The 14,147-nt window shown below is 37.8% G+C and overlaps 1 protein-coding gene across 1 annotated transcript in view; it reads right to left on the reverse strand.

The window, feature by feature from the left end:
- Window positions 1–1,967: 1,967 nt before the first annotated feature.
- SYT7 (synaptotagmin 7) overlaps window positions 1,968–14,147 on the reverse strand; it is a 255,232-nt gene continuing 243,052 nt past the window's right edge. Inside the window, exon 13 of the mRNA XM_032234644.1 lies at window positions 1,968–4,812. Coding sequence (XP_032090535.1) covers window positions 4,708–4,812 — 105 coding nt within the window. The 3' untranslated portion in view covers window positions 1,968–4,707. The remainder of the gene's footprint in view (window positions 4,813–14,147) is intronic.

A 14,147-nucleotide genomic window follows, 5' to 3' on the forward strand; every position in this document is an offset into this window, starting at 1 on the left:
GAGTCATTTTTGGAAGGGAAACAGTTGAATAAATTTTGTGTGTGAAATGAGAGGAATGTGAGGAGGGGACTTAAAAGGACATAGGGTAGTTTAAGTGAAGGACTGGGGGAGAAGGTGGACAGAGGTGTAGAACAGAGGTGATAGTCTGTAGAAATATACCTGAGAGGTGATGGACAACATTCTGGAGAAGAAGCAGATATTATGAAATTGCACTAAGATTGTGAAAACTAATTGGCCAGGAAACAACAGAAGAATGTAAGCAGGGCCTTTCTGGATCAGACCACTGGTCTATCTAGTCCAGCAGTCTATTCTTACAATGACCAACCAATTGTACAAGGAAGGTAGCCTTCAGAGGCAGTCATACTGGCATCAAAATTAATATCCATTGACCCCCATGATTTCCCTAATTTAGTCCAACTAATCAAGCTGGCAGCTTTAAAACAATTCCTAGCCTTTCAACCAAAATTAATGAGTTAATGAAGACCTAGCTATTTTATATTTAACCATCATCCATTCTTTTCCAAAACCACAATTTGGTTTAGCCTACTTTGCTGGCATTAAGTCTAGAAATTGCAAGAATCCTGTTACCCATTGACTTTGGTACTCATTGCAGGCACATCACCAAGCTGAGCATCCTCCTTCTACTACTATCCTTTCTGTTATCACTGAGAAATGTTTTCCTTAGAACTTGACAGCATTGGCAAAATGATCTTGTCATTTGCCCATCATGTTTAACTAAATCTGTTAGTTTTTTGTGTTTGTTAGAATCTGTAAAAGTGCTACCTTGGCTGTCAGTTTGGGCATTTCTGTCCTCAGGAGAAATGGATTAATATGAGCTAGCAATCTGCCCACTGGTTCTAATAAAAAAAATCAAAATGGAACATTAGTGCCACCTAACAAATATTATGCTCTCTTCCATTTTCCTAGATTTATCTACATCTCATCTCCCATTGCTCATAGAAGAGCAGAAGGCTTTAAAATGTATTGTTTTTATCTATGTTGCTGTCAGTGATAGACACATGCATTATCTGAAGACTTGGCATCATTTTCAGATAAGGAATGTGCTGAATTAAAAATACCCATCTACCCTCATAGGGGACCAGGTGGTGTATTTGTTAAAATTGTGTTATAGGGGAAGCAAGTGAAGATTCTGTCATAAGGGTACTATCTGAGGGAAATATAATCAAAAGAGAACCTAAACCTTGAATCTTCCCCCTTTGAAGTCACTATTGCCTGGGGTTCCTGCAGAAAAACATGCATTCAGAATGCTGTCTTGCAGCAGAGGTAACTTCTCTTGTGTGCAGAGACAGCTTAAAAAACATTATAGGGGACAAAAATCAACTAACACTATCGTAATAGCAAATCATAAAACTTACTTTTTTTTATTGATGCCCCAAATCTACCAGTTGCAGCTGCTTGCCTTGGGTAGGGACCAACCACGGACATTTTAAGGCAGGTTTCCCAAATAAGTTTCTGTTTTTCAAATTCAAGGAAATAATAGTTTGATGGAAGAAAAGAATGAGAAGCCAAAACCACCACCTTAATTTTCTTGAACCAACTATCCTGTCTTTGTCTAGAGGTAGCAGTGTGCTACTTCTGTTGGTTCAAGGGCTATACCGAGGGATAGCTGGGACACTGAGAGTTGTATGGCAAAAGTGGGCAGAAACTATTATTTGCAGTTAATGCCTTGGGTATCTTGTTCCTTAAGGCTGCCCCCCCCAATGCAAAAGAAGATCAAGTTTTGCTTTACCCTAATCTGGGTTCTTAGATCAAAAAAGAAGTCTACATACAGGGCACATGACTCCAGACTGCAATTTTTGCAACCTTAACTCAATAAAGATAGGGAAAAGGGTCTAGCAATAATTTATCCTAAGTAAATTATTCAAGACATGTTATGATAACTGTCGTCTACCATTTAAAGCAACTAACTCATAAACAGCAAAACAACTTTGGTTTTTGTTGTGCTAGAGAGGCAGATCTGAATCATGGTTTTAAAAAGTGAAGGAGATTTTAGATGACTACCGGAAAACTCCTAAGAATATAGATCATTAGATAAGTGAGAAGACTGCTTTGGAAGATCATATAATTTCTTCTCATGTAAGAGAAATGAAGTGACCATTAATAAGGTATAAACCAAAAGTAGAATTATTACTCAAGTAATTGAGTACTCTATGATTTTGAGTTTCCTTCCAGCCACATCATTGCAAACTGAAAGAAGGGTCCCAGCTCTATTTTTGGAGCTATGACATCCTATTTTTTTTTAATCTTCTTAGTAGATTTCCCATGATAAGAAAAAGCCTGGAAGAACTGTGGGGGGAACATACATGGAAAAGAGACAAGGAAGACATAATCATCTGTACCTTCCATGGAATTCTGCGGGTTAATCAGTGTGACACTGCATGATAAAAGCCTTGAGTTGAAGCATTTTGTCATTTGATAGAGCACCTGGCAGTAATCTGGAAATGTCATTTCAGAACTGATTCATGCAGTCTTGTCTATGACATATTAAAGCAGAAATTAATTGTCTTCCAAGTATATTTTGTTTAATGGATGCTAAAAATGTTCAACAAGTGCCACTTTTGATCACAAACCTGTTTTGCACATATATCAAGGCATCCATTTTCCATAGCAGCTTAAGTTTTGAACACAACACATCAGTTATGTGAATATGCAATTAAAAATCACAATGCTGCTCAGTCCCCACTGCACTCCTCAGGAGTTGGGGTAGGGTGGGGTGGATTGCAGGATTACCACTATATGCTTTATGATGAACAATTTTTAGACAATCCTTTTTTTTTAACTGAGCCTTCCTGATTTGGGGTGGAAAGTAGAGAAGCTGTCAAACATGTACAAAGTAGTTGTGGACTGCAGCCAGCCTCACTTTTGTTTAATTATTACACGCAGGATATGCTAAATTTGTGATGGCGATAGGGTCACCTGCTGATTTTAATACATTCTATGTTGAACTGGATTAACCATAAATTAGCTACAGAGATTCACTTTCAGAGTACCTCCATTCCTGCTTTGACACACTTGTCTTAGATCTTTTTATGCTGACTAGGTATCTGGAAAAATGAGGTTTTTCAAAAACTTTTTCCTGATAATGATATCAGGAGAAAAAATTAGGAGACCATAAGATGTTCTAGCATCTGGTGGAAAAAAACCCAGTCAAGATCTGGGTAACTAAAGCACATCTAGAGCATCTGATTAGCAAGCAGGGGGTAATTTTAGTATATAAAATAATATCCTGAGATGTACTGAGTGGAGGTGTACGTTTCTCTAAAAAGTCATACACTCATGAGTAATGCAAGTTGTTAATGAGGTGTTCATTACGAGGCAATCTATCTTACAATTAGTGGAAAATTGACTGGTTAATCGTATTGCTGCACGCTTGTTCCAGTGGCAAGACTCTGGTCTGGGCAAATGCCAGCCTTGGACACCAAGACGGAGAAGAAAGATGGCACCAGTGCAGATTGAAATAGGTCAACCTCTTACAGCTGACTGGATGGAACAAGTTGTGAGGGATCTGCTTGCCAGAGAAAATTCAGCAGTATTTAACATGTCTCTTCACCATTACCAGATCAAAGGAATAAATAAACATTAGTTTCCCTCTAAGAAATTTTAGTTTGTGACATGTACTTCCGGCCTTCCAGACCTGTGGGCCATCAAAATAGCTTTCTTGCCTCTCACTGTTCTCTTTTCCCTTTGACTCCAAACCTGGAAATCAACTGCTTTCTTTTCTCACATGGCATAAATTCTTGTTGATCCCTGCGAGGCTGACAATCCATTCCCTTAGAAAAAACAATTTCTCTGGGGCTGAGGGAAAGAAAACACAAGGGACACATAAATGCTCTTCATAACACACACACACACACACACAGTTACTCACAATCAGTCTCCCTCCACTCCTTTTCTCTCTCTCTCTCTCTCTCTCTCTCTCACTCACACACACACACACACACAGACAAAATGCACCCAGAGGGCTATGGGAGCATCATGGCTCCTCTCTGCTTTGCTGAGAGGCCTGGCTAGGATAGAGGTCTAGCCATCCTTGTTATTTATATTATTACTATTACAAGTTGTATTGAATTATAATGAAGCCACCTCACTGAAACAGAGCAAGTGATCTTGCCATTCCCCCTCTCAAGTCTGTGCACCCACAGATGAGGGCTAGCTTTCTCATGGCAGGGCAGGCTACCATTCTAATGGGCCTTTGGCTGGAAGAACGCATAGGCAGTCTTGTATGGCGATCACAGATTCCTCTTCTCCCATTACTTCAAGGTCCGTGCCACACCGCATACTCAAACAAACTAGGGCTGAAGAAGCCCCATTCACTTCTCTGGGCTGAAGCCCCTGGAGTGCGGCTCTTCTCTGTTCCAGCTCTTCCTCTTGCTTGTTCTTGCTAAGAACGGAGTCTGAAGGACAGGCTAAAGCAGGAGGTTGGGTGGTAACAATGCTCCTCATAGTAGTATGTGCCGCTGAACCAGCATAAGGGGCACTGACATTACTTTCCCACGCCCAGAGTTTTTTTTTTAAAGTACATATATCAGGTTTACTCTCTTAGCCTCTGTTCATCCATCCCCAAGCTTTTCTCTCACGAGGACACCTCAGTGCAGCCGCTGTGCATAAAGTCATGTCATGAGAGTGTAGCCAATAAATGCTGACTTGGTGCACCGAAACCCAGAGCAAGTCCTTGGCTTCTGCCTCTCAAGCCTTCAGCTGATGCCACTGTGCCACCGCCTGGCGAGGGTGTGAAATCATATCCTTCCAGTGCTTTACTTCACCTGGTCCACTCTTCCATGATAGGTAGATCTAAAGGAGGCAGGGAAACAGGAATGGTCAAAAGCCACACTATTCATTATTATACCCAGCTCTTCCCTGAGTTACCGCTCTGTGTACCTCCTCCTCCCAAATAGGTCAGCTTTAGCACATATCTTAGTGCTTGTATAACTGCCTGCTATGAAATTACTATCCCTGAGTAGATGAAGCAGAAGTGGCTAAGTCTGTGTTTCCTTGATTGGGCATAAAGCAAGGGGTGGGGCAGTCATTTTGACAAGAAATGAGGTAGCAGTTGAGAGAAACCACATCTCCATTGCATGGCACGCTCTCCCGGGCTAAGGGCACTTTCAGATAATCAGCTTTTCATTATTCAAGCTGTCTGATTTCACAATGGCATTAAAACAAGAGATACAGCAGGCTGTTCTGACTATTTGACATTAGTAAAATGTTACTGGGATGGACAGTTCACTTCTCTGCCAGTATGTGCTATTCACAGGGAACTGGCAGCCAAAATTTGTTGCTTTTCTGATTTGGGGCACTCATCAAGATTTCTTGTGCCCGCCTTCCCTCTTCCTGATTTCCTGTTACCTGGCTGTCATAAATTTGCTTAAATGTTGCAAGACATCCTATCTGTGCTGGGCAGACTTCTATTACTGAAAATCAGGTAAGAAAAAAAATACTATAGGGAGGAAAGCAGAGAGAACCTGGACATTAGACATTCTTACCACCAATATTGCAGGGCTGGATTAGGGCCACTGATGCTCTAAGCAGAGCCCAATAATGGTGCCCCTTGATGGAAGGAACATTCTCATGCCAAGAGATGGAAACAAATGTGGTATCTGATGACACCTTCAAACCAACCCTTTAAATTTTAGTCACTCACCATGACAAAGAAAACATGTTTCAGCAATGTAAACAATGTTATTTTTATTGTTTTTTAAAACTGTTTTAACTATTTTATAATTTTAGAACTGTAAGCTGCCCAGAGACACTTGGTTAAGTTGGGCAGCAATAGAAATTGAATTATTAAAATAAAATAAAATGGGACATTCCAGTCAAGGACTATTACAACAAAAAAAAGACTGAAGTTAGGTGTAGCATTATAGATAGGAGGAACAACTCTGTGGTGTCCCCCTTCCCTTGGTGCCCTATCCATGTGCTTATTTTGCTTTAGGATCCTTTATTCCCAAGGAGGCAGAATGTCAGCCTTTCAATGTAGGCCAGGTCAACAAACAAGATCCTGCAGGGATTCTAGGAATGCGAATTCTAGGAAGGATTCTGTAGTTCTAGCCTATGGATGTAGGCTAGAACTACAGAATCTTGAAAGCTTGTCCAAGTTTCTCTCTCTACCCCATCATATACTGAACAAAATCAAGACGGAGGTATTTTGAGCTATTTTTCTCCTTTCTGTCTCTTGACTGTTCAAGCTGTCTCCCTCAGTCCTCACCACTGCCCAAATCATTCTTTCACATTTTCTTCAAGGTCAGCTGCATATGCCCAGCTACGTGATTAATACAGAACCATGGCTCTTTCTATGGCATTGGGATGGAACTTGTGTATAATGTGGAAATGTAAATATCAGCATGGTCAAGGCTTATCTATAGTAAGAGTTCCTCTTGGAATAGGAGGGTGCTGGCCCATGGTACAGAGAAGTGGAACACAGAAGAATGAAGTTCTAGAGAATTGGAATTAATTTTCCCGCAACAGGGCAATGCCTGACCCAGTGGTGGGTTGCTAACCGGTTTACTACCGGTTCGCTTGTGCTCATGTGCAATGCTTCTGTGCATGCGCAGAAGTGTAAGGGCAGGTAGGCGGAGCCTCCCACTGCCACCACTACCAGTTCGGCCGAACCGGGCCAAATCGGGAGCAATCCACCTCTGATCTGACCCCAGACTGACTGATGGATATTCTATGTTCTCAAATGTGTAAGAGGAGATATTGAGACTTGTTTCTGACAAATCAGCATAAGAGAAATTAAAGAATGAGAGAAGTAGGCAAAGAAAGCCCAGATTCTGTTTTTCTTTACACTTAATAAGTATGTTATTTCACACAAGCAATTTAAAGGGTAAGGTTTCATTTTTGTAGTGGTTTATTTTTAAGCAAAGATTATATTTCACCTGCTTGAAGATCTTTTGTTTGGTTTTTTTACATAATAAACTAAATGTAGTCAGAAGCCCCATTTGTTATGATGCACAGGATTGCAGCTGGGTTATGTAAACCCAGTTTAAGATATGAACAGAGGATTACTTAGACTGGTTTTCTATAATTTATGATGGCATTGTTAGCTAAAGCATTAGTCCATCTGGATATATGCTGAATATGCTGAATGCATTCCCACAGAATCCAATACAAATGGTTCTTTCGCATATGCAAAATGATGGTTTTCATATGCTCCTACATTTCAAAACATAGTAACAAGAACACCTTTTTACATTTTTTTAAATTGTGTAAAATCTCTATTATATTATTGTAAAATTTGAATAATACATTATATTATTTCAATATGGTTTTGTTTGCTTAAACCGTTATTTTTTTTAAAAAGAGAGAAGCATTATATCAATATTATGATATAAACTGTCAGTGTTAATGAGCATAAGATTATTTAGCTTTTTCATCTGAAACTGAATGCACTATTAAAAAGCTGTTCCTGATTGCATCACAGTATTTGTTGTAGAGTACAATAAAATTCTGTCTTGAGCTGATTACTTAGCATTAAGGTCTTTATTGTATTGTTATTTAATATTATCTCTGAATGTTGAAGGGGAAAAAGGTGCAAAAATGAACAAAGCAAATTTGATAACAATTAAAATACAAAGGAAAAGAGCAAGAGAAAAAAAGACCATTTGGCCTCTAACTTCCCTCTTTTGTGCTTTTGCTAATTTACAATAATTTTAAGCATTTGGACCTCTTAAAAGCCAGACTATATGTGTTTATACTTGCCATTCTTAATTAAAATTGGCTAAACTTCTGATGTGAATATATGCTATTAATGTTGCCATTGTTGCATGTTTTCAACTTAATTTCCCAATCATATATTGTCAGAATTGTATCTTTCTTCCAGTATTAGACTAAATTTATTCCTGCTTGCTGTGAGCGTGTATCTTATTAAAGTTTCTTATTTATTTACTGTATTTATTTTTTTCTGGGATTATACCTATTGAAAAAAAATGAGTTTTATTTTACATTTAAATTCCATGACTTTCTGCATTGGGGTTTCCTAGAAGTCATGGAAGAGCATTTTGTTTGGTGATATGCATTATCTGGAATTCTTTACTGACAGGGAATTTTAGGTCTCATCAAAGAGCTTGCCATGTGGTGGAACTATGAAAAAAACCTTCTCAGCGGTGGTCTCTTCTTTATGGAAAATTATGATATGGTTGTTTCCTACCTTGTTGCTTTTCCAAAAGGCTCTAAAAACATGGTCAAGTGGCTGTTTTAATTATGTTGTTGCTGTCATGGGAGGAGGGAATGGGATGGTTTTTTTAAAAGTTTGTTTATTGAAAGTGATAGTGGGAAGAGCACGGGTTGTTTATACAGGTGCTCTTCTGGAGTACTATCAGTAGCTGGACTGGAATGAAGAGAAAGCCTTGACTTGAAAGATTACAATGAACTTGCTTGAAATTTAACAAAAAAGCCTTGGATGTTATAGTGGCAGTGTTTATAAGTTGGAAGAATGGCGCAACATGAAAAAGAAACATTAACATTGCAAATGATTATGCTAGAAATTCAAAAAAATATTAGTAACAACAGAGAATATTGAGAAGAGAATGGAGAGTATAGAACACAGAACAGGAAAAATAGATGGAAAAATTGAACCTACTTAGTTGAGGACAGAGTTCTAAAAATTGAAGAAAAAGATGAACAAAGAGATAAGAAAATTCTTGATATTGACAGTAAACTGAGCGTGGTTGGAAATGGCAAGAGTGGAATATGGAAAGGGGAGATCGATGGATTGGAACTCTATCTCAGACCTTAAAGTATAGAAGAAGAAAAGGGAGAAAAATGACAGAAGTAATGAGAGAAATTTTGGCAGAAGCATCGGTAATAACCAAAGGCAAGCTGATGGAAGGAACAGATGGAGGGTTTTGAGTTTTTACAAGATATGCAATGAGCAACAGGTTGCTAAGAGAAGTTCATACAAGACTTACCAAGAAAGCAACCAGAACACTAATACTACAAATGGCAAGAGATAGAAGATTGCACTACTACTGGAAGGACACAGGATGATGTAATGAAAGATCATAATAAAAACTAAGTTAAATTTAGTTAAATTTAGAGTATTATGTATAAAATGGAGTAATAATACTTACAGTCAAATAAATGAGTAATAATGATAATAATGCATATATATACATCAGATATGAAACTTTATACAAATTGTTAATGAGGACTATGAGATGATGTTTAAAAGCTTTGTTATTAAATATAAACAATTTTTATATAGAATATGCTATAAGGAATATGGAAGATTTTAGGAGCATATAATGAAATGCCATAACATAGATTTACTTTAAATTTAGAATATTTTATATAAAAGGATATAATAATAGTTATAGTCAAATGAATGTTTAATAATTATAGTAATTGTTTATATATATATTGGATTGATGATATGAGAATTTGTGTAAATTGCAAGTGAGGACTATTGTGAGAAAGCACAAAGTTTTGTAACCAATCGACATACGGTAGGTAACTGGAGGATGATTTTTATGTATTGTGTGTGTTTATGTCTGTTTGTTCCATGTTTGTTTAAAAATTAATTTTTTTAAAAAAAAATGCCATATCCAATCTGAACATCTGGTCAACTGTGCGATGAACAATAATGCCAATCTAATCTAAACATCTGGCTGACTGTGTCAATAATCACCATAATCTATTAAGCCATATAGTTTCCTACTTAGTTTCTACCATTGGAGGAAAGATATAAGGCATTTTCTTCTCTATTACATTCTTGGTTTTGCACACTTTTCTGGGACAGGAAAACTAAATTTATAGAAGACAAGATAAACACAGAAGGTGTATTGATCAGGTCCCACAGCTGATTATATTTCCAGTTGTATGCTGACTGTTCAGAATTGTGTGATTTCATCTGAGAGGAAAGGAAAAGAATGTCTGAATGTGAATTTGCCAACAATATAGGGTAGTCATGCGAAGCAACTGCCAGTCTTCAAGAAAAAGACATAAAGATGCATTTTTTCTTCATGAGACAGCTGCATGTAATATCTTGAGAGGATTGGTCTGCATAGTTGAAAAATGAAGACATTCAACATACAAAGAAATAGCTAGATAGAGTTACTTGGGCACGGGATAGACTTGAATAAAAAGAACTATAGACTTGGCCATAGAAAACTGAACATCCCTGCTCATAGATCAAATAGGTTTGATAGCCAGCGGGTCTGACGTTTAAAGAAGCATATTTTCTAATAAAAGCCCAACCCTAGTAATGCATTTTAGAGAACTGCATGTTATCTGAATGTATTATTGAATGCTTAGTTATATATTAATGATATGAAATATAAGTATATGAATGTCAATGTGTGGTCCTAAGTGGAATTTCAACTGCACAGAAGTATCTAGTGGAGTACCTCAAGGTTCTGCTTTGGACACAGTGCTCTTCAATACCTTCATAAATGACCTAGATCAGGGGATTGAAGGGGGGCTCATCAAGTTTACAGACAACACCAAGCTGGGTGAGGGTGTGGAAAGATAGACTAATGATTCAGAAGGATCTTGACAGACTTGAGCATTGGATTCTGTCCAACAACTGCAGTTCAGTGTTGAGAAAAGTAAAGTTCTGCACCTAGGCAGGAAAAGCCAAGCACAGTTACCGAATAGGACTACCTTGCTCAACAGTAGTGATTGTAAGATGGATCTAGGTGTTCTAGTAGACTACCATTCAAGTATGAACTAGCAGTGTGCTGCACCTGCCAAAAAATCCAATGCAGTTCTAGGCTGTATCAATAGAGGGATAGCATTGCAATCACAAGAAGTGATAGTAGTGCTCTATATCATACAAATAAAATCACACCTGGAACACTGCATACAGTTCTGATTACCATGATACAAAAAAGATGATGAGGCCCTAGAAAGAGTGCAGAGAAGAGCAACAAATATGATAAGGTGTTTGCAGGCTTAATTGTATGAGGAATGTCAAAGGGAATCTTCATTACCCTAATGAGGAGAAGACTTAAGAGTGATATGATAGCCATCTTCGATAGCCAATATGTGAACAGCTATCATGGGGAAGAGGGGGCTGTCTAAGAAGCAATGGGTGGAAGCTTGATAGAGAGACACCTAACCTGGAACAATAGAGAAATTTCTTAACAGTGAGAACAATTAGTCAATGAAATAGCTTGCCCCCATAGTGGTGGATGCTCTATTGCTGGAGGTTCTTAAGAAAAAACTGGACAACTATTTATCTGGAATGGAATAAGGACTCCTTCCTTGGGCAGGGAGTTGTGTTAGAAACCCTTCAAGGTTCCTTCCAGCCCTATGATTCTATTTCTATTGTTAATCACTTTGGGCCCATTGAAGAACATGAAGTTTCTACATATCAGTATTTCCTAAACTGTTGGTTTCCCAATGTGTTGGACTATAACTCCATCTCCCATAGTATCATACCATATTGTTTGTAAATGATGGGCGCATGGAGGGGGGGAAATACACTACGTTAAGAAATATTAATTTCTGGATGGATGGTAGCAGCAACTAATATGTGAGACAAACTCATCAGACAAATGCTACAACATATGTATTTGAATTAAAAGTCAAGCTATAAATATATAATGATAACATTGGCATGGTGACGTAACCACATACATGTTAGCATTTTGGCATCATTGCTGCAGACACAACAGAACCCAGAGATATATCTCCAGTTTTTACTCCCATGTAACTTCCCGGGGTTTCACATCTTCAATATGAAGTTAAAGTGTTGTCCTGTTGGCTAGAATTTTTCATCAGCTACCATCCAACCTTTATTTCTCTTCCGTTGCACAAATGTGTTGGAGGTGTCAGAATTAGTTTACATGGAAAAGCTAAAAAGTGTTAATCCCTGTGGTAGATTTAGTTATTTTTATCAACTGGGTTTCTATACTGATGCATGGAGGATGTGTGTGTCATCTTCTCCCCCACAATGACAGCCAAGATCTGTCTTCCAGAATCACTAATGTAGCTTTCTGACTCTCACTCAAAGCCATGTGATTTCATAACTTAACTGGAGGTTGACAATAGTAATTATTCAGTCACTCATTATTATCACATAGCTTCAGCAGAGGCTGAAGCAGCTGAGCTATTCTAATACTCGAATTGCGTAAGTTTTGCTTTTAGTTGATCTTGATATTTTATTCCATTTAGTGACCGTGGGTTTCACAACTGAAACCTAGCTTTAACTTTGCTCAGAATCTCTCCCTTACTAATCAGAACCTGAACGAAACCCTTCCTTTCCCTATATTTCTCCAAATACCTTTGCAAATATTTGGGAAGATTGTTAAGAGGTCTTTGCTTAAAGTACCACCCTGCAGAAGATGAGCACAGAACACGCTCATTATTTTCCAAGCCTGACACAGCATTGGTCCAGGCAGTCTATGAATTTCCACATTTACTGAGGTCATCTAAAGAGGTTCCATGAGATAATCTGAGGGTATCTAAAGACCCTGTCCGAGATATACAGAAACTATCACTCAGGCCAAAGCTGCTGAAACATTTTTTTAAGTCCAGAGAAATGACATAATATTTGGAAACGGATCATGCAGATACTTTCTTAATTCACTAAACTATCAGGAGGAGGAGGAGGTAGTATAGCATAATCAGATTTGTAAGATTCTGTTGCTATTGTCGATTGCAATAAAAGTTGGTTTAGCCTTTTTGTGGAGTTGATTTCCTGGTCTGGTCTGACAGTAGCTGGTTTTCTACTTACTGCAACACCATACAGTAACAATCCATGAAAGTCAAAAATGGGTATCCTGTGTCTGTTCCTCTTCCTGAGTAAATTGGACTTTACTAAAGAGACTTCAGGGGTCTTGAGCAAAGTTAATCAATAATTTCTCAAGAACCAGATCAAGTTTGCATTACTATACAATTTCATATACTATATACTATATAGTATATTAATTACATTACTATATAATTTTGCTGTATATAAGCTTGCATTTTAAAGCAAGAAGTCAGTTCTCCAGATATATAAAAAATTGCATTTAATATTTCCAAAAGTTCATTAAGCTAAATTGTTATACAATACATCATTGAATTGCAAAATGCCAAAGGATAATTGACCCTGTTGAAAAAAAAAGTACAAAATGGCATTGGGTAAGGAAGCATGACATATAATTTTGTGATTATGTTGCCAAGCATCTAGCTTGCATTATGCTACTATCCCATACTACAAATTATAAGCTTTGGATGGATCTATTTGATTAATATTTTCCACAAATTGATTTAAAGCAGAAGTCACAATATAACACTATTTATTAGAATCACTGTGCACAGATTCAAACCTGAAAGCTGAACTAAATTGTAGCAGAAACTGCTGGACATGCCAAGGGATTGTGCTAATATGTTGGTTCCGATTTGCTCTTAATTTTATCTCAATACCCAGCTGTGATATCTCTAACAATTAAAAACTGTAGTTGTTGGCAGCACATACAATGTTTGCACATAGAATGCTCAAAGCTCTATATCCAGTTAATTTAAGTTTTTTTGCTAGAGACTCAGGTTCAAGTTTATCCTAAGCAAATTTTCTCTATTCCAGAAGGATGAGGACTGCAGGAATATTTTGAGGCAAATCAAGATATATTTAGTACAAATCTCTTACTGTTCTATTCTTGTAGACATTTGAGACATAGAATTTCAAGTGGGACAAGCTGTAAGCACTACTTGTGCCAGGAAGGGCAGGAGTAATGTCTGGATATAGTAGAGTAAATTTGCTTTCTTTTTATCACATCCCACTTCAATTTTTTTGTAATGGAGAGAGAATTTAGTTACCTACTCTCCAGACTGGCGTGGTGGAAAAAAAAGACTCAGGGCTTTCTAAGAGGACAAACAATTGGATCCAAATCTGTCTTGTATTGCTCCTGACCAAGCCATGAATTATTCCATGGTCTTCTGCTGGTTTCTATTGCTAGGAACAGTAGAAATATACTCAGGACTAAAGTGGTAGGCAGAATAACCTCAACTGGACCATCTACCCCATCTGTTCTTTCCTGAAATGGCTGCTCATGGGAGTTAGGATTGCTTTGAATATTAAACTACAACTGAATGTTTTGGAGAGAAAGTAAGGATCAAAATGGGAGCTGGAAGTCTTTGGGAGTCAAAATTTTGTTCTTTCCACCTGGAGCACCCCCAAATAGCCTGATTTCATATTGTTAAAA

Source organism: Thamnophis elegans, chromosome 1, assembly GCF_009769535.1.
Source record: "Thamnophis elegans isolate rThaEle1 chromosome 1, rThaEle1.pri, whole genome shotgun sequence".
Classification (NCBI taxonomy): domain Eukaryota; kingdom Metazoa; phylum Chordata; class Lepidosauria; order Squamata; family Colubridae; genus Thamnophis; species Thamnophis elegans.